At 52.6% G+C, this 27,657-nt stretch overlaps 2 protein-coding genes across 4 annotated transcripts; both read right to left on the reverse strand.

Moving 5' to 3' along the window:
- Positions 1-338: 338 nt before the first annotated feature.
- On the reverse strand, positions 339-8,195 carry RCN3 (reticulocalbin 3). 2 transcript variants are annotated; one of them, XM_059903571.1, is made up of 7 exons: positions 8,002-8,195; positions 7,341-7,588; positions 5,261-5,463; positions 3,754-3,926; positions 2,964-3,024; positions 1,182-1,381; positions 339-885 (listed from the first exon to the last, which is right to left on the reverse strand). In XM_059903571.1, the coding sequence occupies exons 2-7, from the start codon at positions 7,580-7,582 to the stop codon at positions 778-780; spliced, it is 987 nt and encodes a 328-aa protein (XP_059759554.1). In that variant the 5' UTR covers positions 7,583-7,588; positions 8,002-8,195; the 3' UTR covers positions 339-777. The 2 variants fall into 2 exon arrangements, with proteins under 2 accessions (XP_059759554.1, XP_059759553.1); XM_059903570.1 differs by lacking the exon at positions 8,002-8,195 and adding an exon at positions 7,810-7,973.
- Positions 8,196-8,527: 332 nt separating this feature from the next.
- On the reverse strand, positions 8,528-15,167 carry FCGRT (Fc gamma receptor and transporter). 2 transcript variants are annotated; one of them, XM_059903573.1, is made up of 7 exons: positions 15,064-15,167; positions 14,562-14,648; positions 13,970-14,263; positions 13,536-13,811; positions 10,091-10,360; positions 9,324-9,440; positions 8,528-9,014 (listed from the first exon to the last, which is right to left on the reverse strand). In XM_059903573.1, exons 2-7 carry the CDS (start codon positions 14,632-14,634, stop codon positions 8,935-8,937), a joined length of 1,110 nt encoding a protein of 369 aa, XP_059759556.1. In that variant the 5' UTR covers positions 14,635-14,648; positions 15,064-15,167; the 3' UTR covers positions 8,528-8,934. The 2 variants fall into 2 exon arrangements, with proteins under 2 accessions (XP_059759556.1, XP_059759555.1); XM_059903572.1 differs by lacking the exon at positions 15,064-15,167 and having other exon boundaries at positions 13,970-14,221; positions 14,562-14,827.
- Positions 15,168-27,657: the final 12,490 nt, after the last annotated feature.

Consider the following 27,657-nt stretch of genomic DNA (forward strand, 5'->3'; position numbering starts at 1 on the left):
GTGGACTTTTTAATGATGGCCATTCTGACTGGTAGTGTGAGGTGGTACCTCATTGTGGTTTTGATTTGCATTTCTCCAATAATTAGTGACGCTGAGCATCTTTTCATGTGCCTGTTGGCCACTGGATGTCTTCTTTGGAGAAATGTCTATTTAGGTCTTCTGCCCTCTAGTTTTATTTTTTGTTTCCAGGGACGACCTCAAACCCTGCCCAACCCCCAGAGCTCCCTCTTCAAATGCCTTGTCCCCTCCTTCAGCCCACAGCCCCCCAACTCCCAGCACGTTCCTCTCCCAGCCACAGCCCCCAAGGCCCCTGTTACCCCCTCAGAGAGACACACAGATGGGGCCCCAGCACTAGATTTTATTGCTTCCCTGGCAGAGAGGAGGCATCCTTTGGGCAAGTGCTGGGGGTGAGTTCGGGGCACCTGGGGGAGTGTTTCTCGTCTCTGTGGTGTGAGGCTCAGATTCGGATCTGGGGGTTAGTGGAGGCTCTTAGAGGCTGAGCTTGGCGTAGGGGGACCTTGGTCTGGGCGGGGAGACTCTGCCAGTGAGAAGTGGGTGGTCCCTCACTTTGGGTCCGTGAGCCCCTGGGGGGATCTGGGAGGGGCTGTGATGTCTCAGGGAGAGAAGTTGACCCGGTGGGTCTGTGAGAGCCCAGGAGCAGGGGGACACCGGAGGCTGTGTCCGCATCCTGCAGGGCTGGACAGGGGGCCCTGGCCACTGGGGCCCGTCTGCGGGTCAGCCCATGGGGCGACAAGGCCCCAGTGGGCACGCTGGGGCTCAGAGCTCATCGTGGTGACGCGTCAGGTCCTCGCCGTAGTTGGTGGCCTGGCTGCCCACGAACATGTTCCAGTTGCCCAGGATCTCAGCCTTGCTCAGACGCCCGTCCTGGGGGGGGGGGGGGGGGTCAGAGGTCAGCGGGACGCCACAGGGGCCCTGCCTGGGAGACTCCTCCCTGGAGCCAAGTATGGCTCCCATGGCCTCTGTTCCCCTCTCTCTGGGTCCCCCTCTCCCTGGGTCCCTGTCCCCCTCTCCCTGGGTCTCTGTTCCTGCTTTTCTCCCTCCCCACCTCGATCTCTCTGTCCCTCTTTCTTTCTCCAGCCAAATAGGGACCCCAGAGCCCCAGGCGCACGTTTTGGTCATTTCCGCCCCCCGGGCCAGCGTCACCCCCTGCGCCCCTGCACCTGGTCCGTGTCACTCTCGTGCAGCAAGTGGTTGGCCTCCACCAGCGGCTGGTCCTGGGCAGGGGGCAGCACCCAGTGGCCCACCTCACTCCCATCCAGCTGCCCGTCCTTGTTCAGATCTCGGAAGTCCCGGAACTGTTCCCGCTCCGTCCGCACCCAGGCTGGCTCCTCCTCCCCGGCCTCTGCCGAGTACAGATCCGCTGGGGTTGGGGGTGAGAGGGGGCGACATCAGGGGCAGTTCCCGGGGCCTCCCAGCCTGGCTCTGACACTCCTGGACCCCGGAACCTCGGACCACCCACTTCACTTTCCTTCACCTCAGTTTCCTCTTCTGTTAAATGGAATTGATAACAAACCCGACTTACAGGTGATCATTATGCTGCACGTGAAACTGACTTCATTGATTGGTCATTTGATTGATTGAATCATCCATCCATTTGATTGATACACGCATGAAACAGAGTGTGCCCTGTGTGGTGCAGTGCCTGGCACATAGTAGGCACCCATATGAAGGAGCAATGAGTGAAGGTTTTTATAGGAGATCCTCTAAAGCTACACTTTGATTAGCTCACCACACCCAGAACATCCCTAGAGATTCCAGGAGCCTCTCATTTGTTGCAATCATTTGTAAATGTTTGAAAAGCTCTTCACCCCAAGGACCCACAGATACATTTGGAAGACATTACAACCTGACAAGTCTTTTTATACCAGACACAAAGCCACCATAATTAGGACAGAATGCCTTCCTCTACTCCGGGGCCAGGCCAGGGAGCTGTCACAGGGAGGGAAGTCCTCATAGATGGAACAGGTGCCAGGCACACAATTACCCACTTAGCCTTCAGGCTTCCTTTTTTTTTTTTTAAATGGTCTTACATCTTTTTTTTTTTTTTTTTTTTTGCCATGCCGTGCGTCTTGCGAGATCTTAGTTCCCTGACCAGGAACTGAACCTGTGGCCATGGCAGTGAAAGCGCCGAGTCCTAACCACTGGACTGCCAGGGAAGTCCCTGGAGTTCTTTCTGACCAAAAAGGGAGAGAGAGACTTCTATCTTCCTCAAAGACAGAAAAAAATAAATGATGCTTAAATTAAAATGTCTTGCCTATGGGTTTGTTCCATAAAAGCGTTCTATAAAGCAATGTTTTCAAACTTTAAAGACTTCCATGTTTAATAGCCTTCCCTTCAACCAAATTCGCTGTACCCCTGAGGACAGGGACAGAGGCAGGACCAATGGGGAATTGGGGGGTGTCTTCGGGGCTCCCCGACATCCTGAATAACAGGAGATGCAGCATTTGCTGTGTAAATGCAGGCTCAAGACAATTTCCCTGACATCCTATCCCAACCAAACACAGCCCCTGAGCCCTGATTTTGTAGAAACTCCACACTCTCCCAGGAATGGACCTGCTCTGTGATATTCTCTGCTCTATCCTCTACCACCAACATGCAGTAGGTGCTTGATAAATGTTTCCTGGCCCGGCACACAGTAGGTGCTTGATAAATGCTTTTGCGGTCTGGAAAACAGAAGGGACTCAATAAATGTTTCCTGAGCCTGGCACACAATAGGTGTTTGATAAAGATTTGCTGGGTCCCGCAAATATATGTGCTCAGTAAATGTTCCTTAGGCCTGGCCCACAGTGGATACTCAGTAAATGTTGGGTGGATGGATGGACCCAGGCAGCAACCCTGCCCCACTTGAGAGAGCCTTCGCTCTAATGGCTGATATATATCAGCTGCCACCCATGCTCGGGAGAGGACAGGCCTCCTTGGGGAGGGAATCAGGTCCCACTCACCGATGTACTCGTCCACTTGCACATAGCCGTCTTTGTTCTTGTCCAGATCCTCCAGGGTTTCCTGGGGAGAAAGAGGCATCAGGGCTGAGAAAATGCAGAAACAAAGGAAAACAGTCAAACAGGACAAAATATTATTAGTTTAGTCATTAAGCATAGTCAAGGACCCTTTAGTTCCTCTTCAAGGGCTATAGATAATATTCTGAGCCATGTCCTTTGAGCTGTCTTATAGGTACTGAAACCCCACCGGGTGGAAGAAGTTAACTACACCTGGCATGGGCAGGGGGTACAGGAGAAATCTCTAGACTTTCCACTCAATTTTGCTGTGAACCTAAAATGGCTCTAGAAATTAAAGTCAAATGGAAAAAAAAAGAGAGAAGAGAAGAAAAATCCTGCCACTCTAAAATAGAGACAGAGTTGGCAAAAAAAAAAAAAAAAAAAAAAAAAAAAAAATATATATATATATATAAAGTAATAGAAGATGGGGGGCCAGCAGGAATGGCCTCAGAGTGGACACTCCATGTCTGGGGTTGGGATTTTCCTGGGGTTCAGCCAGGATGGGGGCTATCTAAGGCACTGCTGGGGGATGTGGTTTTCTGAAGGCAGGCTGGGTGCCTGGACCCCAAATGTGAGCACAGAAAGGGGGAGGCCAGATCAGGAGAGATTAGATACTGTGGGGTTGGAGGGTGGGCACTGGAGCCCCAAAGGTAAGTGCTGGGAGGCTAGTCCTGGCATCAGAAGCCTGGGTCCTGGGAGGGAGGTGGGAAGCAGCGTTCCTCAGGCCCCCACTCACAGCAATCACGATGTCCCGCATATGAGGGAATTCCTCAGGATGCAAAAAGGCCGTCAGCTCTTCCCGAGTGGCCATTGAGTCCCCATCCTGGTCAGCCACCCGGAAACGCCGCTCGTCCCGAGTCAGCATCTTCTTGTAGGTCTCTGCATCCTCCACGTCGTGAAATTCTTCACCTGGAGAAGAAGGGATCTTGGTGGGATGTGCTTTAAGACAAAGGGGTGTGGGACTTCCCTGGTGGTCCAGTGGTTAAGGCTCCACCTTCCAATGCAGGGGACTCGGGTTCAATCCCTGGTCCAGGAACTGAGGTTCCACATGAAGCAGGGTGTGGCAAAAATTTTTAAAAAAAGAAAAAAAAAAGACAAAGGGATCTAACTCTGGGGAGTCAGGGCAGGGAGACCTCCACCGAATTAATAATAATTAATAGTAGCTACCTTGTAGTGAGAGCTTATTATGTGCTAAGCTCTTTATCTACAAAATTGCAATTAATTCTCACAAAAAGCAAGCAAAATGAGTTATTTTGTAGTAGTTGTTGTTGTTGGGGTTTTTTTGGCCGCACCAAGCGGCTTGTGGGATCTTAGTTCCCCGACCAGGAATTGAACCCGCACGGTTGGCAGTGAAAGCACAAAGCCCTAACCACTGGACCGCCAGGGAATTCCCAGTTTTTTCATTTATTCTTACTTTATGAAGGAGAAAACTGACTGTCAGAGAGAGGAAATAACTTGCCCAAGGTCATGCAGCCAGGAAGGATGGACTTTGAGTTGATACTGGCCCATTGGGCCCCGAAGTTGTGCTCTGGTGCGGTATACTGACTCAGCTTGCTGGACACAGAGGAGGGGAAGGACATTTTCAACAAAGGGAACAGTACGTGCAGAGTAGAGGTTTGAAGAGCACGGTGAGTTCAGGGAAACTGCAGAAGATCCATTTAGCTGGGGCAGAAAATGCAGAAAAACGGTGGTGGATGGTTGGGTGAGACTGGGCTGAGGCGCTAAGACTCTCTCCTGGGGACCCTGGGGAGCCATGGGGGGCTGTGAGCAGGGGAAGGTCAAGGTCAGCTCTGAGTGTGGAAAGATCCCTCCGGGTGTATGTGAGGGACAGGCTGGAGGGGGAGGCTGGGTTGAGGGTCCAGGAGGGAGTGGATAAGAGCCGTGGGGGGCCGAGGACTGGGGCATGGGGATGGAGGGGAGGGAATCCAGAGGCAGAGGAAGAATAAATGGCTTGGGGTTCTCAGGATGAGAGGTCAGAGATCAAAGGTCAGGCCGATAGGGCTTGGGAGGTAGATGTCCCCGGTCAAGGATCTGAAGTTCCTCAGTGGATGTCAGAATGAGAAACCAGAGATAAGGGGTTGGGGGTTTCAGGGTGATGGGGTTCTAGAAGTGGGTAGACCCTGGTCAAGGGTCGGAGGTCAAAGGTCAGGGATCTGGTTAACGGGCTTAAAGTTCTCAGGATGAAGGTGTCAAAAAAGGTCCGGGTCATGGTGTGTGTGGGGAGCAGGGGTCGGGTCGCGTACCCGGCTCGTAGTGGCCGTAGGTGGCGTTGCGCAGCTCCTCCCAACCCACACGCCCGTCACGGTCTGTGTCGTACGTGTTCCAGGCCGCGCTCACTGAGTCCCGTATGTGCCGCTGCTGCGTGTGTGCGATCCACGCGCGGAGCTCGGCCAGCGACACCCAGCCGTCCCCGTCCCCGGCGCGGTCCATGCGGTCCACGATGCGCCTGCGAACCAGGGCGGGGCACACGTCAGTCTCGGGCCCCGCCCACCCCCGAGTCCCGCCTTCTTCCAGGAACTCGAGACACAACCCCACATAGGGCTGAAAATGTCACTGAGTCGCCAGCAAATTGGGGGGAGGCGCCTGTCAATCCCGGTACCACGCCCTCCTCAGGGCTCTGCCCCCTCAATCCAGGGTCCGCTCCCAGAAGCGATAACGCCCTTTCCGAGACGCGGCGGGCCTGTGGCTGGCGCTGCGGTCCACGACACGCCCGCCTGGGGATAGGACCTATGACAATCCAGGGTCCCACTCTCCACTCTGGCCTGCACGTGCTACACCTCTAGCTTGAACGAGCTGGGGAGGGGGGCAGGGGGCAGGGAGTCACACCGTGCCCCTCGCCCGCAGATTCCCTGTCCCAAGACTCACTCTGAACTCCGATTGCCACGGCTACATACTCTCCGGACCTCTGGCCGTCTCAGGCCCCGCCCCCTTCCCCTGGCTCTGCCAGTCTTCAGAACCTCTAGCCCCTCTAGCCCCGGCCCCTGCTCGGCCCCCTCCCTGGCTGCGAGCGTCAATTTCAGGCCCGTATCCCTGCAGCCCCGAGGTATGCTGCGACTCGCCCCTTTCCTCTAGTTTTTCCCAGACGTTATCAGGCTTTGCCCTGTGACCATCAGCCCCAACACTGCAGGCTCGGCCTCCACCCACTCCTCCTCGTGCTCCAGCCTGATCCTGTACACCTCCATGTCACATGTCAAGCCCTTTTAGGCCCCCACCTCATGCCCCTTCTCTCGGGCCACGCCTCTCGGCTCCCAGGTCCCATCCCTCTCCCCTGGCAATGCCCCGTCATTGGTCTGTGTTCTCGCCCAACCGCTAACAGAGCCCACATGGAGCCCTTCTTCCTGTCACCGTCCCGAAGCCCCCGCAAACCAGTCCCTAGAATTGAATTTGACATGGCCCTGCCCAGGTCGCTGATCCCTTCCTCCCGCGCTAGGCTGTCTCTGCTCTGTTTAGTAGGGGTCCGGCTACCCTGAGGTTCCAGCTGTGGTTAAGAGTTTGGGCTCTAGAGCCAGACGTTTAGGTTCAAATCCTGCCACCTCTTCTTGTTGGTTGTGTGACCGTGGGCAAGTCGCTTACCCTGTCTGTGCCTTAGTTTCCCCCTCTGTAAAATGGGGATAAATAACAGAACATACCTCACAGCGTGTGGGGATTAAACGACTTAAGTCTCGTAAAGCACTTTGAACGGCGCCAGGCACTGTAGTAAGTGCTATGTCAAATGTGTAAGTCTATCACTGCCTTTCCTCCCCCATCCTTCCTACACCCAACCCCATCCATGCACAATATCCCAGCCAGCAGACCTGGCCACCACCGCTATCTCCACCCTGAATCTGGTGACCCTAGTCTCTTTTCTCCCACCTGGAAGACTGCAGTCACTTCCTCACTGGGCTCCCTGCTTCTTGCTTCCTATAGTCTGTTCCCTGCATGGCAACCAGAGGGATCCTGTTAAAGCCCAGGTCAGCTCACATCCTCCCTCTGCTCAGAGCCATCCCATAACCCTTATCTCACTCAGAGAAAAGCTTAAAACTTCACTGTGGCCCCAAAGGCCCTGCACAACCTGACCCCTTTGTTCTCTCTGCAACTACCTTCTACTCTCTCCCTCCGCTCACTGGGTTCCAGTCACATAGGTCTCACTGTTCTTCAGACACATCAGGCACATCAGGCCCGATCCTGCTTCAGGGCCTTTGCATGTACAGTTCCCTCTGCCTGGAATGCTATTTCCCCATACACCCACGTGTCTCATATATTACCCTCTCACCGAGGCCTCCCCTGACCTTCCTCTTTAAAATTACAACCCTGAATCCTCCTCCCCCTCCATCTCTCTCCTACCCCAGACGGGCTTGGCTTTCCTCTGGGGTGAGTTGGTCGAATTCCTTGGCCACTTCTTGTCCCAGAAAAGCCTCATGATCATATTGGAAGTCCCCGTGAGCGTCATCATGAAGGGCCTCGCTCAGGGGGGCCGCGTGGTGCACCCTCCCCTGGCCATGAGGGCCGGCGTCAGGGGATGGCTTTCCCTGGGCTCCGCGCCTGAGCAGCAACAGCAGCAGCAGAAGTGACGGTCGCCACATCATCAGTCCCTGAGGAGTGGTGGAGGCTAGGAGTCAGGGGTCACAGAGAACAGGACAGAGACGGGACAGGAGGATGGGGATGGGGGAGCCTAGGACAGGACAGAGAGTTGGTAGCTGGCTGCAAAGTTTGGGGCTCAAGAAGGGACAGGAAGGGGAGAAGGGAGGCGGGGTTCTCTGAGGTTAAGCCAGCTGTGGGGACCGAATCCTCTGAGGAAGTCCCAGAGGCGTACCAGAGCCGCAAGCGGGGAGGATTCAAGCGGGAGACGTGGCGCAATTCCCAAGCATAGTTCAGGGCGGGGTCGTGGCCAGAAAGAAATCATGCAGGCCCCCGGGCATCGCTTTCAGCTTGGTCCCCAATCCTCCACCCAAGTGGACCCGAACCGTCCTCGCTGGGCAGGGCAGCCGCCCCCGCCTCCCTTTACCCGGTCAAGCAGCTTCACTTCGCTCTCTAAATTCCACTCTGAGTTCTCCAAAAAGATGCCTAATTTGGCTGCTCTCCAACCAGGCCCCGCCTCCCGCAGCGCAGAGGCCCCGCCCTCCTACCAATGAGCGCTCTTGAGGGCCTCATGGGGCGGGGCCGATGAGAGCTCGGCGGGCCAAGGGCGCCCCTCGCCACGTCCACAAAGGAAAGCGCAGCCCCTTGAGGTTCGGCCCGTCCCTTCCCAGGGCAGGCGGGGTGGGCAACACCGGAGTGACACGGCCGGGGGAACTACAACTCCCGGCAGGCGTCGGGGCGCCGTGCCCGACCACCTGCAGTTGTTCTAGCTCCAAAGCCTCACGGGAGGTGTATTTTTATCTCTTTCCCTTTGTCCGCAAGTTTTAGGAAGGAAGGGAACCAAGAAGCCTGAGGAGGCTTTCCTTTCCCTCAAGGAGGGACTAACTCTTCCGCTCCACCAAGAGTCAGGTCAGACTCCAGCCAAGAATTCCTCAAAATGCCGGGCACAAACATCCAGTAAATATTTGTGAAATTTATTAATTAAAAATATATGACTTGGTATATAAAATTGGTAGATTCCACCATGGCAACAAGTTAGCCTCAGGAGAGATTTGAAGTCCAAGGCTTACACCATTTATTCCCCCCACAATTCCCTAAAAAGTTGAAACGATGAGAACACAATGATTCGGGCCCAAACCCATGTTATATGTGGAGGTGGAAGGGAGCCATATATATCAGGAGGGGAAACTGAGGCAGGCCACAAGAGGAGAAATCCAGAGGGAGGACATCGGGCTCCTTCTGGAGGCTCAGAAATACGAGGATTCCAGGAGGTCTCACAGCATGAAAAGGACCTGACTACATTAGCTGGTAGCAGCCAGGATGGGGGACGATCGGCAGTCGCTGGGAATGCATTTATATCCTAAGATTCAGCTTCCTTGGACAGGCCAGGAGTGGGTAGGAGGGCCCCTACGTCGTCCCCACGGAAAGAGATCCAAGGGGCTGAGGAAAGAGGGAAGGGGGAGAATCTTTGAAATCCTCTGGGTCTCTGACTTCCCCTCCCCCACGTGTGTGTGTGTGTGTGTGTGTGTGTGTGTGTGTGTGTGTGTGTGTCTTTCTCAGTCTCTGTCCTACCCTGTGGGTTTCTATACGCTCTGAGTCTCTGTTTCACCCCTCCAGTTTTCTGTCCCCACCACTCTCTGGGTCTCTGTCCCTCTCTGTCTAGACCTCTGTCCCCCCAGGAATGTGTCTCCCTCTTTTTTGGCATCTCTGTCCCTCTCTCTGAGGCACTTCCCTCTTCCTGTCCCACACCTGGCAGCCCCTTCCTCATCCTCCTCCACAGAAGAGCTCCTCCTGCAGCCACTGTCATGAGCAGTAAGAAGCCGATGACGATTCCAACCACTGGCACCGAGGACTTGGCTGGTGATTCTGCAGCCAGAGAATGTTGTGATATATTTAATGGACCCTCCAGCACATCCGAGTCAGGACGGGGGACTGGGGGTTCTCAGTCCCTCCCAAGCTCAGAGATTCCAGCACCAAGTCTTGGGGGAGTGGAAAGGCCACTCACATGGTGCTCTAGGTCTAGAAAGCCCCCAGGTTGTAGGTAAGAACCAGCCATAGCAAGAGGGGTCTCAGTCACTCTGGTCAAGAGACCTGTAGCAGCAGGGTGGGTGGTGTTCCAGATTGGAGAGGAGGGGTGGGCACACAGCAGCGGAACATCAGACCCATAGAGGGCTGGCAGCAGCAGGCAACGAATGGTCAGACTCCATGAAGACTAGCAGCAGCAGGATGGAAGGTGGTCAGTCTTAGGGAGGACTTTCCATAGTGGTTAACGGGTGGCCCGACTCAATGAGGCCAGCAGCAGCAGGATGAAAGGCACTCAGACTTGGGGAGGCAAGCAACACAGGACAAAAGGCTGTCAGGCTTTGGAAGAAGTGGCAGTGGTGGGGCAGAAAGCAGTCAGATTCAAGGAGAACGGGCAGCAGTGGAAGGTGGTCAGACTCAGGAAGGATTGCTGCAGTAGAGGGAGAAAAGGCAACCAGAAGTAGGCAGCGCATCTTTCCCCAGCGGGACCTCACCCAGCTCCACAGTGAGGGGCTGGGCCAGCCCTGCGTGCTGCACCACGCAGCAGTAGTGGTGCTCGTCGCCACTCTTGACTGTTAGCGATGACCAGGCGTGGAAGGAGCCATCACCGTTGGGGCCAATGTCACCCTCACCAGAGCCAGCTGCCATCCCATTCCGTACGAATCGCAGCTGCAGCTCGGGTGGGTAGAAGGAGAAGGCACTGCAGGTGAGCACAGAAAAGCCAGGGCTGCCCGGTCGGGCCTTCAGGCGCATGGAGGGTGGCTCTGCAGACAAAGAGGCGGACAGGCCTAAGCCCCAGGCCCATGAACCCCCAAGGCCAGGCCCATGAACCCCCAAGGCCAGGCCCAGGGTTGGAGAGGGACATAGAGAGGACTCCATTCCTTCCACTCTACCCAGCAGGCCCCACCACGTGCCCTGTGACCTCCTGAGCCTAGAGAATATAATGGTAAAGGGGGAAGGGCCTTCCCAGGGGTACAGAGACCCAACCTGTCTGCCACGAGGGTATCCATCTCTCACCCAGTCCTTCCTACCATGACACATACTGTGCCTCTACCGTGTGATGTGCCAGGCACTCTTCTAGGCACTGGGGATACAGCAGTGAACAAGACAGACAAAAGTCCCTGTACTCACGGAGCTTGTGTTCTAATGAGGGGAGAGAGACGAATATTTGTGTACATGTAAATAAAAGGGAAAGGGTTTATGAAAGTGTGATGAGGGAAAATAAGACAGACCCAACAGTCATTCAAAAGATAGTAAGAGAGGGACTTCCCTGGTGGCGCAGTGGTTAAGAATCCACCTGCCAATGCAGGAGACATGGGTTTGATCCCTGGTCCGGGAAGATCCCGCATGCCACGGAGCAACTAAGCCCATGTGCCACAACTACTGAGCCTGCATTCTAGAGCCTGCGAGCCACAACTACTGAGCCTGCCCGCTCTTGGGACCGTGTGCCTCAACTACTGAGCCCGCGTGTTGCAACTACTGAAGCCCGCGCACCTAGAGCCCGTGCTCTGCAACAAGAGAAGCCACCGCAATGAGAAGCCCACGCACCACAACGAAGAGTAGCCCCAGCTCACCGCAACTAGAGAAAGCCCGCGCACAGCAACGAAGACCCAACACAGCCAAAAATAAAAACAAATAAATAAATAAATTTTTTTAAACAAAAAAATTGAAAGAAAAAAAACTCTTAGCAAACTAGGAGTTGGAGGAAACTTTCTTAATTCGTCAAAGGGCATCAACAAAAAAATCTATAACTAACATAATACCTAATAGTAAAACGCTGAATGCTTTCCCTATGAGTTTGAGACTACAAGATGTTCATTATCACCACTCTATTCAACATTGTACTGGGGATCCTAAGATAAGAAAAAGAAATAAAAGTTACTAAAACTAGAAAAGAAAATAAGTAAAACATGTCAAGCATGACATGATCCGAAAGAATCTAGGAAAAATTAATAGCAGTAAGTGAATTCAGCAAAGTTTCTGAATACAAGGAAAATATATAAAACTCAATAGTATTTCTATAAATCAATAGTATTTCTGTAAACTAACTACAAACTATAAGAAAATGAAATTTTTAGAATTACCATTTACAGAAGCATCAAAAAATGTCTAATACTTAGGGAAAAAAAATCTAACCAAAGGGGTGCAAGACCTCTACACTGAAAACTACAAAATATTACTGAGAGAAATTAAAGGATATCTAAACAAGTACAGGGATATACTGTATTCATGGATTCGAAAACTTAATATTGTTAAGATGTCAATTCCCCCAAACTAATCTATAGATACAATTCAATCACTATCGAAATCCCAACAGAATTTTTGGCAGAAATTGACAAGCAGAAATGTATATAGAGATGCAAATGACACAGAATAACCAAGGCAATAAAACTGAAGAACTTAATTGCTAGATATCAAAACTTTTTATAAAGCTACATTAATCAAGAGAGTGAGGTACTGGCTGAATTTCAGTCCAATAGATCAGTGGACTAGAAGAGAGACTAAACAAAAAAAAAAAGAAAGAAAAGAAGAGAGGGACTTCCTTTGCCGTCCAGCACGGGTTCGATACCTGGTTGGGGAAATAGGATCCCACAGGCACGGCCAAAAAAAATTAATTAATTAATTGAGGGGACTTCCCTGGTGGTCCAGTGGTTAAGACTCCATGCTCCCAATGCAGGGGGCCCGGGTTTGATCCCTGGTCAGGGAACTAGGTCCCGCATGCCGCAACTAAAGATCCCACGTGCCACAACTAAGACCCAGCACAGCCAAATAAATAAATAATTTTTTTAAAAAAAAGTTAAAAAATTAACTGAGCCATGTACTTTAGGTAAGTAAGTCACACCTCAATAAAAAACAAAACAAAACAAAAAAAGAAATATGCTATAATGAATGAATGGACAAAACAGTGGCATGAGAGATAATAATGGGGGTGGGATGGCACACCTTAGCCAGGGTGGTCAGGGAGGGCCCTGCTGAAGAGCTGACATCCAAGGTCAAACCTCAAGCATGAGAAGGACCCAGTCATGGTTGGATCCCAAGGAAGAGAATCAAAAGCAGAGGGAACAGCAGGTGCAAAGGCCCTGAGGAAGGAAAGAACCTGACATATTGGAGGAAAGGGAGAAGGTCACTGTCGTTGGGGGCATTGTGAAATTACAGTGGTGGAAGGCAGCCAGACCATGAGGAGCTTGCAGGCCTTGGAGCAGAGTCTGGATTTTAGTCTAAGACTAGTGGGGATCTACGGGACAGTTTTAAGCACTGGTGTGATGGGAGTTCATTTATGTTTTTAAAACATTCTTCTGACTGCTAGGTGGAGGACTGTCTATATTGAGGGCCGAGATGGAAGTAGGAATTGCACTGTGGGGGAGGCTGAGGACAAAAGAGCTCTAACTGCAGCCCTTAAATTCCCCAGCCGTGTGTGTAATTATAGCTCAGAGTGACATATGCTATGTGGAACAGAGGTCACACAAGATCTTGTGAGCGTCCAAAAGAAGCAAGTGAAAGCCTCATGGGCCAGAGTGGAACCTGACACCGGTGGCATCTGACACCAGTGCAACTGGCAAAGGTGAAGAACTGGGAGGCCTGATGTGAGCTTAAGGGGCTCTGGGTGATTCCGTCTGGCTGAGTGGAGCAGATGGAGAGATGTGAGGCTGAGGAGAGAGACAGAGGCCATGCCACGTGGGGTCTCAATGCCCGGCTGAGGGGCCTGAGCTGTGTCCCGAGGGCTCTAGGAGCCACAGGAGGGCCGCGTGCAGGAGAGGGGCAGGGGCAGCTTGGGATGGACAAAGACCCTCTGGGACATGACTGCAGGAAAGCGGGGTAGACTGGAAGCCTGGAGGCTGGGGAGGAGAGGCTGGGGAAGAGGATGAGGCCTCGGGGCGGGGCAGGGCTGTGGGGAGGAAGGGGTCCGTGGGCGTCAGGACTCCCAGCGGGGTCGCTCACCCTTCCACTCCAGGTTGCCTCGGCCCCTCTCCAGATGCCCCAGCAGCCGGTGGGGGCAGGAGTAGAGCAGGAAGGTCTTCTCCTTGTTGACTGCCTCGGGCTGCTGCGTCCACTTGATACCGATGGTCTGGGACTCAGGCCAGTCCCCATCCCAGGTGCCCATCTTGGGGTCAAATATCATGAACTCCTCGCCATTCAGGGCAAACTTGGCCACAGGCACCGAGACATTGTCAGGGCCCAACTCGCAGCCCAACAGGCCCTGCAGGGTGTAGGGACCTGGGATGCCCAAACACAGATGAGCAGGGCCCAGGAGCAGGGGCCTTGGTCCCCTCCTCCCTCAGACCCAGGATCCAGGCCCCCAGCCCCTCCTCCCTCAAACCCGGGATCCAGGCCCCAGCACCATCCATCCTCAGACTCAGGAGTTCCAGTCTCACCTCCTTCCCCTAAAACTTGGAGAGCTTCGAGGAAGAGCTTCTCCTTGTTCCTCAGGTCTGTGGTCTCTTTCTCCCAATACCAGGACACCTGGCTTTCCCAGACCCAAGCGCCGTAGGGCTCAGCCTCAGCCCGCAGGTTATTGTAGCTCAGGTACTGCTGTGGACCCAGCCAGCCCGATACCCAGAAGGCAGGAGTCCCCGAGGCAGGGGCGGACACGGCGGTGAAGTGGTACAGGAGGGAGCGATGGCTCTCTGCCGGAGACACAGGTGAAGAGAGCAGATGGGCCGGGGTACCTAGATGGGAGCAGGACAGACACCCCGAGAGAGAAAAGACCCCACCGCAGATAGAGGGGCCGGAACCTGAGAGGGGGGCCAGACCCAGAGAGAGGGACAGAGACCCCGTAAGAAGGGGACAGGTGTTTCCCAGACACACCGCCAGAGGGAGGAGATCGTGAGAAACGAAGTGAAATGAGGCAAAGAAGGAAGTGCCCGGCTCGAGTGGGACCTCGGATTTCGCTTCCTTTGCTCTTTTCCCGGCGGGCGGCACCTCCCTCGTCCGCGGCAGCCCCGGCGCCCCCCGGAGCCCCCTCACCTGCACTCAACGTCCCAGGCAGGAGGACGAGCAGCAGACCGAGCCCCCAGGGCTGAGGCCGGCGGACCCGCATCCTGAATGGGAGACCTGGGGCGGGAGGGGGCGCGTGACTCCTCCGGACCCCCGCCCCGCCCTCCCTCCCTGCCCCAGCTCCCGCTCGGCTCCCCTCGGCCACCCCGCGCGCCTGCGACTGCGGGTGGAGGGGTTCGATCCCGGAGGATGACAACAAGGCCCTCCTCCTCGATGAACTTTCATCCCTTACTTGGCTCCGAGCTGGTTAATTAGTTACAGAGCCTGGATAGGCTGAGATTCCTTGCTCGGAGTTCGGCCCCGCCTCCTCCTCCTCCTCCCTCAGACCCGCGGGTCCCGGCCCCCCCCACCCTCCGCGCCCCTCCTCCCTCAAACCCCAAAGTCCAGATCCCCGGCTCCCTCCTCCCTGAGACTCTGGAGTCCGGGCGCCCGGCCCTCTCCACCCTCGGTCTTGGGCCCCAGCTCTGCTCACGGCAGCCACGATCCCTTCCCTCCTGCGGCCCCAGCTGGCTCCCGTGACTAGAGACCCCAGTTCCTCTCTCACATCCTGTCCGGAGATGGCTCCTCGACTCCAGGAATATCCAACCCCGCCCCCCAGCTGCAGGGCACACCCCGGGCCCTGGGCCCAGCCTGTCTGAGTGTTGGTCTCTGCCTCTCTCTAGAAACTTTTGTCTTTTTTTTTTTTTTTCCTCTCTGTTGCTCCCTTATTTCCTTATCTTGAGGGTGTCAGCCACCCAGCAAATTCATGACAAAGTTGGGAATCAACATTATCGGAGTCCCAAACTGGGAGGTCTGTGTGCGTCCCCTTCTTACGTCGTTGTCTGTCCCCACCACCCCCAACGCCCGTCACTAGCTCCTGCTGTGATAAAAGTCCTCCAGATACTTCCACACTTCCTCCTTCCAAACCCTCCCCCAAGGGCCCCTTAAAGTGCGCCTGCAGTTCTTTAGTATCTTCTGATATGACCTTAATAACGCACACACCCAGTATACTGTGTCAAGCTTCGGGGCACCCTCCAACCACCCACCGGCAGCCCACACTCCTGCTATAATGCTCCCATTCATTTGTTTTACTGTGGTAAAGTGCACAAAACAAAGGAGTTACTATTGGTTACATTTAGTGCATTCACAATGTTGTGCAACCATCACCACTATCTAGTTCCAGAACTTTTTCATCACCCCAAAGGGGACCCCAGAGACGTTGAGGGGCCCCTGCTCCCCTCAGCCCCTGGCAACCACGAATTTACTTTCTCTCTCTATGGATTTTGCCTATTCTGGACGTTTCAGATTAATGGAATCCTATAATATTGTGGCATTTTGTGTCTGGCTTCTTTCATTTAGCATACTGTTTTTGTTTGTTTGTTTGTTTTTGGTCACGCTGCATGGCTTGTGGAAGATCTCAGTGAAAGCACGGAGCCCTAACCACTGGACAGCCAGTGAATTCCCCAGCATATTGTTTTCAAGATTTATCCATATGGTAGCCTGTATCAGGACTTCGTTCCTTCTTATGGGTGGATAGTATTCTTTTTTTTTTTAATTTAATTTAATTTATTTTTTATACAGCAGGTTATTAGTTATCTATTTTATATATATTAGTGTATATATGTCAATCCCAATCTCCCAGTTCATCAGGTGGATAGTATTCTATTGTAGGGACTGACCACATTTCATTTATTCATTCATCAACTGATGGGCATTTAGGTTGTTTCCACTTTTTGGCTATTGTGAATAATGCTGCTGTGAACATTTGTGTACAAGTTTTTTGTTTTGTTTTGTTTTTGCATAGCTGTATTCAATTCTTTTGGGTATATACCCAGGAGTGGACTTGCTAGGTCATATGATGTATTAGTCAGGGTTTTCTGGAGGAACAGAATCAACAGGATATATATATATATATATATATATATATATATATATATATATATATATAGAAAGAGACTTGGTATAAGGAATTGGCGCACGTGATTGTGGAGACTTGGTAAGTTCAAAATCTGATGGGGATGGCCGGCAGGCTGGGGACTCTGGAAAGAGTTACATTTCAAGTCTAAAGGCAGGCATTCTGGAAAACCAAGAAGAGTTCATCTTGCAGATGAAATCCAAAGGCAGTCTGCTCTCAGAGTTCCCCTTTGCTTGGCGGGTGGGGGAGGTGAGTTTTCCACCTTCAACTGATTGGATGAGGCCCACCCACATTTTGAAGGGTGGTCGGCTTTACTCAGAGTCCGCTGATTTCTTTGTAAATCTCATCCCCAAACACCCTCACAGAAACATCCAGAGTAATGTTGGACCAAACATTCGGGCACTGTGGCCCAGCCAAGTTGACACATGTGTTTAACGATGACAGATGGTAAATCTATGTTCAACTAAGTGAGGGACCTCTGTTCATTTTCATTACTCTCCCTGGGTCCTGCTAGAATATCCACTAAGATCCATCCTGATGCCGCCCGGAAGGATCCCACTTTCATGTCCCATGAGTCCTAAAATACCTTGGGGAATTTGCCATGCCCAGCCGTCCCCTCTACGTCCCTTGGGATCCAGCTATGTCTCCGGAGCACCATTCCAGCCCCTGTGCTCTCATTTTAAAGGCCCTCAGGACCCTACTCTGATGTTCCTTGGACCCTGATAAAAAGTGGTCAGTGTCTGTGACAATGTCCCCCAGGACCCTGGTATACTTTTCCTTGAAGCTTAAAAACCATCACACTGGGGTCCCACTTATGTCCTACCTTAAGATGCCCCAGGGACTTCCCTGGCGGTCCAGTGGTCAAGACTCTGAGCTTCCAATGCAGGGGGCGCGGGTTTGATCCCTGTTCGGGTAACTAGTATCCCACATGCTGCGGGGCGTGGCCAAAAAAAAACCCAAAACCCAAAACAAACGAACAAAAAAAGATGCCCCAGAACTCATCTAAATGCTCTCTGAGCCCTAATGTGATGTTCCTCTAGCCCCACTCTGAGGCCTGTTGGCCCATTAATGGCCTCACGATCCCACAGCTATGCCAGCACGCTGCTCCACTGCCCATCACACCTGGCACAGCTCTGCTGTAATAACTAGTTGTTTTTGGTTTTGTTTTGTTTAGCTTTGTGATTTGATTTCTAACTTTTATTTTATGTATTTATTTATATTTATTTAGGCTGCACTGGGTCTTGGTTGAGGCAGGTGGGATCTAGTTCCCCGACCAGGGATCGAACCCTGGCCCCCTGCATTGGGAGCGCCGAGTCTTACCCACTGGACCACCAGGGAAGTCCCTAGCTTTTTATTTTATATTGAAGTATAGTTGATTAACAATGTTGTGGTAGTTTCAGGTGTACAGCAAAATGATTCAGTTATACATATACGTGTCTATTCTTTTTCAAATTCTTTTCCCATTTAGGTTGTTACATAATATTGAGCAGAGTTCCCTGTGTTATACAGTAGGTCCTTGTTGGTTATCCATTTTATTTATTTTTATTTATTTATTTATTTATTTATTTATTTATGGCTGCTTTGGTTCTTTGTTGCTGTACACAGGCTTTCTCTAGTTGTTTCGAGTGGGAGCTACTCTTACTTGTGGTGCGCGGGCTTCTCACTTCAGTGGCTTCTCTTGTTACGGAGCATGGGCTCTAGGTGCACGGGCTTCAGTAGTTGCGGCACATGGGCTTAGTTGCTCCGCGGCATGTGGGATCTTCCTGGACCAGGGATTGAACCCGTGTCTCCTGTATTGGCAGGCAGATTCTTAACCACTTCGCCACCAGGGAAGTCCCTGGTTATCCATTTTAAATAAAGCAGTGTGTACATTTCAATCCCACACTCCCTAACTGTCCCTTCCCCCCTGGTAACCTAAGTCTGTGAGTCTGTTTCTGTTTTGTAAATAAGTTCACTTGCATCATTTCTCTTTAGATTCTGCCTGTAAGAGATATCATACCATATTTCTCTTTCTCTGTCTCACTTACTTCACTCAGTATGACAATCTCTAGGTCCATCCATGTTGCTGCATTTGGCATTATTTCATTCTTTTTAATGGCTGTGTAATATTCCATTGTATATATGTACCACATCTTCTTTAACCATTCCTCTGTTGATGGACATAACTAGTTTTAACGCTGGTGTCCCTGGAGTTCTCCTGGACCATCACCAGAGGCCACTACCATGCCCCTGGGTCTCTGAAAATCTCAGGTTCCCACCCCCAAGCTCCTTGGGTCCCAGATAGTATCCTGAGACCCAGTGATGGAGTCTTCAGGAGGCTACACCAACATCCCACGGAGCTGGCCATGCCATCCCTGAATCCTGCTAAATCAGTCCTGAGCCCTCGCAGAACAACTACTGTGACCCACTCTGAAATTGCCACAAAGTGCCCTCAGCCCCAAGCTCACTCCCCGCTGCCGAGCCTGAGTGAATCCTTCAGGTTCTGTCGGAAAGCTAAGCGGGGCTCCCCAGGCCCACTCCTGGGTTCTCTCTATTACTGTCTCTCACCAGGCCCTGCCCTATCCAGAACCTCCCCATGAAAGATAGATAGACAGACAGACACAGAGAGATGGATAGATAGGTAGGTAGGTAAGTAGGTAGATAGATGATAGATAGAAAAATAGGCAGATAAGTTGGTAGGCAGGCAGTCAGGCAGACAGACAGACCGACGGACAGATGAATGATAGAAAAACAGAGACAGACGGACAAAACAGATGGACAAATAGGTAGGTAGGCAGGTAGACAGATAGACAGACAGATAGAAAAATAGAAACAGGGACTTCCCTGGTGGCACAGTGGTTAAGAATCCGCCTGCAGGGCTTCCCTGGTGGCGCAGTGGTTGAGAATCTGCCTGCTAATGTGGGGGACACAGGTTCGAGCCCTGGTCTGGGAAGATCTCACATGCTGCGGAGCGGCTAGGCCCGTGAGCCACAACTGCTGAGCCTGCGCGTCTGGAGCCTGTGCTCCGCAACAAGAGAGGCCGCGATGGTGAGAGGCCCACGCACCGCGATGAAGAGTGGCCCCCGCTTGCCACAACTAGCGAAAGCCCTCGCGCAGAAGCGAGGACCCAACACAGCCAGAAATAAATTAATTAATTAATTAATTAAAAAAAAAAAAAAGAATCCGCCTGCCAATGCAGGGGACATGGGTTCCGTCCCTGGTCTGGGAAGATCCCACATGCCGTGGAGCAACTAAGCCCGTGGGCCACAACTACTGAGCCCACGTGCCACAACTACTGAAGCCCGCACACATAGAGCCCGTGCTCCACAACAAGAGAAGCCACCACAATGAGAAGCTTGTGCACCTCAACGAAGAGTAGCCCCCCTCTCCGCAACTAGAGAAAGTCCACGCACAGCAACAAAGACCCAATGCAGCCAAAAAAAAGAAAAAGAAAAATAGAAACAATTAGACAGACTCTCTAGAACATTCTATAACATCCCTACCAGGCAAGAAACTTTCCGCATTTCCCAGGAACTTGCTGTCGTGGTCCCTCATACAGCTAGATTGCTGCTCCCTCATCCTGAGACCCCACTAAAAAAAGGACCCTCAGGGAATTCCCTGGTGGTCCAGTGGTTAGGACTCTGCGCTTTCACTGCCATGGGCCCGGGGTGGATCCCTGGTTGGGGAATCCCGCAAGCTGCCTGGTGCGACCTAAAAATAAAAAAATAGGGGCTTCCCTGGTGGCGCAGTGGTTAAGAATCTGTCTACTAATGCAAGGGACACGGGTTCGAGCCCTAGGCCGGGAAGATCCCACATGCCGCGGAACAACTAAGCCCGTTCACCACAGCTACTGAGCCTGTGCTCTAGAGCCCGTGAGCCACAACTACTGAAGCCCGCGTGCCACAACTACTGAAGCCCACGCGCCTATAGCCTGTGCTCCGCAACAAGAGAAGCCACCGCAATGAGAAGCCTGTGCACCATAACAAGGAGTAGCCCCTGCTCACCACAACTAGAGAAAGCCTGTGTGCAGCAATGAAGACCCAATGCAGCCAAAAATAAATAAATAAATAAATAAGTTTAAAAAATAAAATAAAATAGCACAGCTACGCCTGTGCCTTTAAAAAAAAAAAAATAGGACTTCCCTGGTGGCGCAGTGGTTAAGAATCTGCCTGCCGATGCAGGCGACACGGGTTCGAGCCCTGGTCCGGGAAGATCCTACATGCCGCGGAGCAACTAAGCCCGTGCGCCACAGCTACTGAGCCTGCGCTATAGAGCCCGCAAGCCACAATTACTGAGCCCGTGCTCTGCAACAAGAGAAGCCACCGCAGTGAGAGTAGCCCCCGCTCACCACAACTAGAGAAAGCCTGTGCGCAGCAACGAAGACCCAACGCAGCCAAAAGTAAATAAATAAATAAATAAAATTTAAAATAAAATAAAAAGTTAAAAATAGTTTAAAAGAAAAAAAAAGGGCCCTCAGGTCCTGCTACACGCTGTGTGTATCCCCTTTTGATACCCTGAGTCCTACTCTAATGGTTCACACAGCCCGCAGGATTCTCCTCTATTGCCTAGGACCCTAAAATAATGCCACCAGAGCCCTGATGACAAGCCCTTGGGTTCCTGCCACTATGCTCCCAGGACCCAAGTACATTGCCCCTCGGGGCCTTCCCAGTGGTCCTAGGTCCATCTATAATGCTCACATCCCTCTGCAGCTCCTGCTTTACCCATCCCTGGGTAGCTCCTCTAGGTGTCCTCAGTCCTACTACAATGTCCCATTGGTGTCACTTCAACACTTCTCAGGACCCCTAATCTACCCGTCCTGCCAAAAAGTCCTTTGGTTCCTGTTAACATGTCCCCAGGATCCTGCAGTACTCCCCCTGCGTGCTCAGAAGTTTCCCTGGATCCTGCTAAAATACGTCCAGTCTTCCCTCATGTGGCCTTGAGGGTCACCAAAATGAACTTGGGGTGTCCTCTCTAAGCCCTAGGGGCCCTGCCAGGACCCTATTAGAATGCCTCTAGCCTTACCATGAAGTGTGTTTTTTGGGGCCACGCTGCGCGGCACGCGAGATCTTAGTTCCCCGACCAGGGATTGAACCCATGCCCCCTGCAGTGGAAGCTTGGAGTCCTAACCACTGGACCGCCAGGGAATTCCCACCAGGAAGTCTTTAGGGTCCTGCTAAAACATACCAAGGGCCTGCTATTCTGTGTTCTATGGAGCTCTGGGAAAATTCCCACAGGCTTTTATCCATGCGCCCTGGGATCCTGCATCAGCGGCCGTCCACAATGGGTCTAGAATGCTGCATTAGTGTCCTATGGCTGCTGTAACCAATCACCACAGACTTAGTGGCTTAAAATAACACAAACATATTCTTACAGTTCTGGAGGTCAGACATCTAAAATGGGTCCACAAGACTATTCCTTCTGGAGGCTCCAGGGAAGAATCCATTTCTTTGCCTTTTCCAGCTGCTAGAGGCTGCCTGCATTCCTTGGCTTATGGCTCCTTCCTCTATTTTCAAAGCCAGCACCTTCTCTCCTCTCTGACTTCGGTGTTCCTCCTTACATCTCTCTGACTCTGATCCTCCGCCTCCCTCTTATAAGGACCCTTGTGATGACATTGGTCCCACCTGGATAATCCAAGATCATCTCCGCATCCTGAATTTAATCACATCTGCAAAGTCCCTTTTATTATACAAGGTCACATAATCACAGGTTTTGGAGGATTAGGGCACAGACATCTTTGAGGGATCATTATCCAGCCTACCACGGTCAACGTCATGGAAGGTGCCCTCCCGTGACCCTGCTGTAAAGTCCCCATTCTGATCTTCTCTCCCTCTTGTTAGAATGGCCTCAGGGTTTAGCCAAGAGGCCTCTCAGAGGTCGGCCTGAACATTCCCCATAATGTCCCTCTTTCCTGCTACAAAAGAAAAAGCCCTCAAGGTCCCTTAATACCCACTGGGAATCCCTGCTAAGTATCCTGGGGTCCTGCTATGTCTTCAGGGACCATTTATAGCATCTGTTGGCTGTCTCCTGTCTTATCCCCAGGGTCCTATGCTCTAATGATCCCTGCCTATGCCCCCCCCTTTTTCTTTTGGGGGGTGTGGCGCGCACCGTGCAGCTTGAAGGATCTTAGTTCCCTGACCAGGGGTTGAACCCGGGCCACGGCAGTGAAAGCGCCGAGTCCTAACCACTGGACCACCAGGGAAGTCCCTCTGCCTATGCCCTTTAGATCCCCTGGGGGCCTACTATCATGTCCTCAGGGGCCCATCACAAAGCAATAGAAAGCCCCAGCAGGACAATTACTAATGTGCAGGGCCCAATGCTAAATGAAAACGTGGGGCCCTTTGTTCCAACTTCAAAACGAACCAAGTGCGGGTCCCTTCGGAACAACTGCTTGGACAGCGTGGAGCGCTCACCCATGAAGCCGCCTTGGTCCCTGGGGACTGCCCCTGGCAGCTCCGAGCTTTCTCCCTGAATCACCACCTTAACATCCGCCCCTCCTCTCTGCACCTGCACTGTAGTGCCCCCTACTGACCCCAGGAAGCAATCACACCTGAGTTCAAAACCAAATCCTGCCTCTTCCAGGTGGGCCTCTCTGAGCCTCGTTTTCTTTATCTGTGAACTGGGATAATAATCATACCTACTTCGGTAGAGAAGCTTTAATGACTCAAAGGTTTGGCACAAGGCACATAGTAGAGCATAGTAATAACCTGTTCCCCATACTGCTCCCCCACCTCAGGATGCTGTTAATGTCCCCAGGGGTGCACTAGATGGTAGGCTCGCAGACACCAGGCCCTGGATCTGTCTTGCTCACTCTTGCATCTCCAGGGGCCAGCACAGGAAACATTAGCAGAATGAATGAAGCCAATAATGAATGACCCTGGGCTGGCTTAATGTGTCCCTAAAACTTTTCTAGAACGGCCTTGGTATCCTGTTAGAATGTTCTAGCAGAATCTATACTCACCCCTGAAACAATCCGTGGGTTTGGGAGCTGGGACTTCCTATAATGTGAGACCCCAGGGTTTTCCCATGATGGGCTCAGGGCAGTGTTAAAATATAGCAGGAGGGCTGCTCAAACATACGCACCTGCTCTGATCCCCTTTCCCTAGACTCCACTCACAGACCTCAGGGCCCGTTAAATGAATCCTGGTGCCCGCTGCACACATAATACCCACGCGCCGGCTCTCATATAACCTGGGTATCGCAACCACCAACAGAACCTGCTACAAGACCCTGAGGCCCCACTATAATCCATTATTACTACATCCTGCTGTAATACCGCAGGGGGCTGCAATGACGCTCGCCAGTCTGGCTACAGTAGAACATTCCTGCAGTCTGCTGTGACAGATGTGAGGCCATGATACATTATGATATAACCAATATCTGCCCTGTTTTCATGTAACAGGCCTGACACCCGCTGTCATCATAAGCCAGGACCCTGCTATGAAACTGTGCTTGGAGCTAATTTCCCTGCAAAATGGCCACTGGGGCCTCCTATAAGAGGCATGCGATAGAATATTCCAGAAGCATGCTAAAATAATCTCAAGATCCCATGACAAACCACTAGGATTTGCTATAGTAGACCCAGGGTTCCACAACCATTTAATACCTCTGGGGCCACCTGCCAAAGACTCTTGTCTTTGGGCCTGCCCAAGGGGACTCAGGGCCTGCTACACCAAAACATCACTGGGCTTTGTTCTAACAACAGGCTCAGGAATGCGACATAATCAGTTCCCTAAGAAGTATCACTTACTGGAACTAGTTCTACCGCCAACAACACAGGTGAGCATATTTCATCCTCCCAATGGGGCAGGAAGGCAAGATTTTACAGATTAGGAAACTGAAGCTCTGTGGTTCCTGGGGGGAGTCACGCCCAAGGTCCCAAGGTCACGCAGCTAATGACAGCAGGGCTAGAATCTGGAACAGAGCCTGCAGGCTTAATGCTTACATTTGGAGGTTTCTGAGCATGTTCACTGCTTCCGGTTACTCCATGCCTTGAGACCTAGTGTAAACAGATAGGTTAGGGGGTCCCCGGAGAAAAAGAACCAGGAATGGCTTTCTTGACATAAGAGAAGCCATTTTGGCTTAAGCCGTTTTGTGATCTAAGCCTGGCTGCAGTGCTTGCCCTTGAACAGGTCTCAGTAATCCTTGATCTTAAGGGAAGTTAGCGAACAAAGGGAAAAGGAAAAGCAGTCAAGAAACAATAGTTCAACAATAAAATAGAGTCCTAATTCCTCCTCAAGGGATGTACAGAACAATCTGATACAGTTTTTGAGCTCTTCAGGAACTAAGGCCCCCAGCCAGGTGAAGGACAGAAAAATGTTGACCCTCCTGACTTCAATCAACTAAAGCTTGGACTCTGGCGACCTTTGCCCCAATTCTGTGCTGAATTCTCTGCTCCAGCCCCCTCATGAATATGCATGTCCCCTTAGCTTAAAACTTCCCCAGTTTTGCTGTTGGGGAGACACTGCTTTGGGAAAGATCCCCGGTGTTCTCCTTACTTGCTGCAGGTAATAAATCCTTTGTTCTCCTGATGTTTGGCTTGGTTGTGTCTTTTGGCTCGACACCCACCCAGAGGTGAACCCAGTTTTCGGGTAACACTAGGGGTCAAGCCTGGCCTGTGAGAATGTGAGGATTTAACTTTAAATGGACTCACTCAGGGAATTCCCTGGCGGTCCAGTGGCTAGAACTCCGCGCTCTCACTGTCAAGGGCCTGGGTTTGATCCCTGGTCAAGGAATGGTGCAGCCAAAAATACACAAACAAATAAATAAATTCACTCAACTAAACATGTTTGGAGCACCTACAATTTGTTCCAGGCGCTGAGGCTGCAGAGATTCCGTGTCTTCTTGGGAGTTTGTATTCCAGGGGTCAACAGGTAAACAAATAAACGTGCAGTATCTTACAGGATTTGTACAACAAATATGCCATAAACGCGTTTTCCTGTCTATGTAAGACATTCAAGCAGGGAAGGGAGATTGGGAGGGTTGGAGGTTCTCCCAAGTGGAAAGAGGTCGGTGAGAATTAGAGATTAAGGGATGAGGGAGGGAGCCAGGTGGAAGCCTGGGGTTAGAGGTTCCGAGGGGCAGAGGGCACAGAGCCAGTGCAAAGGCTCAGAGGGAGCAAGTCAGGGGTGCAGGCAGTGAGGATGGGGGCAGGCAGGTAGGCAGAGGGGAAGCTCTGAGGCTGTGACCTGGGCCTAGGAGTCGAATCTCTAGCTGTCACAGGTCTCTAAGAAAGGCAGGTAAAGCGCTCTCCCACTCATCAGGCCAGAGTACTGGTTCAGCCCTGGGAGGCTTCTCCTGGGAGCTTGTGAGCTGACCCACGAGGAGGCCTGTCGGGTGTGCCCCCAGGCACACGGGCTGCACCCGACACTAGGTAGCCTGAGATGGGGTGCGGAGGAGACGCCCAGGAACCCACCGCGCAGGGAGGAAGCAGGGGAGCCGGGTTGTTGTTTTTGTAAACACAGCGGCCCCACCCCAAACGGAAACACCTGTGGGTGGGGGCTCCTTGAGTGGCCTCAGATCCCCCGCTGGGTCTCTGCTCCCGCCCCCCGGGTCCCAGTCCCCCTCCTCAGGGTCTCCATCCCTCCAGCACTGGGTGGGGCAGGCGTGCAGGCTGAACCTCAGGGCGGTGCCCCCCTCTGACCCGTCCCTGCCCCTTCCTGCCCTCTTTGACGCGGCCCCGCTTCCTCTGGCAGGAACCCCCGCCCTTGCCAGGCCTGGGTAAAAAGGAGCCCCTGGGCCGGTCCACAGGCCAAGTCCTGGGAGGCAGCAGCGGCGGCTCCTCTCTCCTCACGGCCCTGTCTCCCAACCCTTGTACCAGTGTGTGCCTCAGTCCCTGGTACAGGCATGGGGGGCAGGGACCTGGGGACCCCAGCAGCGCCAGGCCCCGAGGGGTGAAGGCAGCGGGGCGACTCCGGCACCTCCCTTCTGTCTGTGCCTCCGTCTCTGCCCGGCTGTGGCTCTGGTGAGGGTCTCTGCTTCAGATCCCCAAGTCCCTGGGTCCCTCTCTGTGGTGTTTCTCATTCCGTCCGCACCTGCCACCCACCCCACGCGTGCCTCTTTGTCTTGTTCTCCAGGCCCATCTGTCTCTGGAATCTGAGTCTGTCCCTGGGCTGTGGTCTCCGTCCCTGTTCGGTGTTCAGCTGAGGGCTCTGTCTCAAATCTCTCTCCTGATCTCTGTATCTGACACTCAAGTTCCCTCTTCCTTTCCCCATTTTTCTCTGCTTCTAACAGAAAGCCCTCCTGCCATTACCAACTGTTAAGCTCTCTCCATCTCCCAGGTTTTTTCCCTGACAGTCAAGGTCACCATGTCCGGCCCTGTCAGCAATCTCTTCCCCTTCATTTGCCTGGCTCTGTCCCCTTTCTCCTCATCTCCAATTTCTCTCCTCACCCAAGGCCACCCCACTTGGTCTGTCACAGATCAGTCCCACCTCTACGGACTTCCTATCCATTTCTGAGCAGCCTGCAGCCCCCCCGCACTGCTGGCTGTCCTTACTAAGCGACTTAACTTCAAGGCCAATTTCCTTACTTGCATTCTTAGGCAAAGAAAGTGTCCATCATCTGACACGTGGAGCTCAGCTACTCCTTGGGACCCCAGGCAGAGAACTTGCCCCCTCAGATGAGTTTGCTCATCTGCAAATGGGCATGGTGTCCACTTAGGAGGCGACGGTGCAGCATGCAGGGGGAAGGTGGGTGCCTTGCTTCCCTGCCCCACTCCTTCCGTCAGGGTACACAGTCCCAGGTTGAAGTCAAGGCCCTCATAGTTCCGAACCACGCAGCTGCGTACTCCTCAAGCCCACCCAACACATGCCGACCCCCAGCAAAGCCCAGAGGGCCACTACTTCTTCCTTACCCTCCCCTCGGAGGCCAGAAAGGGCCCAGAGTCTAGAGAACCCAGGAACCTCCACCCTCCCTCACTTCCTCCCCAGAGACTTGCAGGGGGAGCTCAACACCAAGTAGAAGGCATTGTGTACTCCGACACCAAAAGCTGACGAGGACCAAAAGACCAGAGAGGGGCAGCATCGTGGTACAGGTTGTCTTCACCCAGAGACGAGAGGGCAGGAGGCAGGATTTGGTCCCCATCCTTACGCCCCCAGAGGATGAAAAACAGCCCCCCCTTTCACATCAACCCCACTTAATTCCCAGGGACACCCCCTCCCTCTGATAAGGGCATGGATACGGAACCTGGCCCGTGAC

The sequence above is a fragment of the Balaenoptera ricei genome, chromosome 19 (genome assembly GCF_028023285.1).
Source record: "Balaenoptera ricei isolate mBalRic1 chromosome 19, mBalRic1.hap2, whole genome shotgun sequence".
Classification (NCBI taxonomy): Eukaryota; Metazoa; Chordata; class Mammalia; order Artiodactyla; family Balaenopteridae; genus Balaenoptera; species Balaenoptera ricei.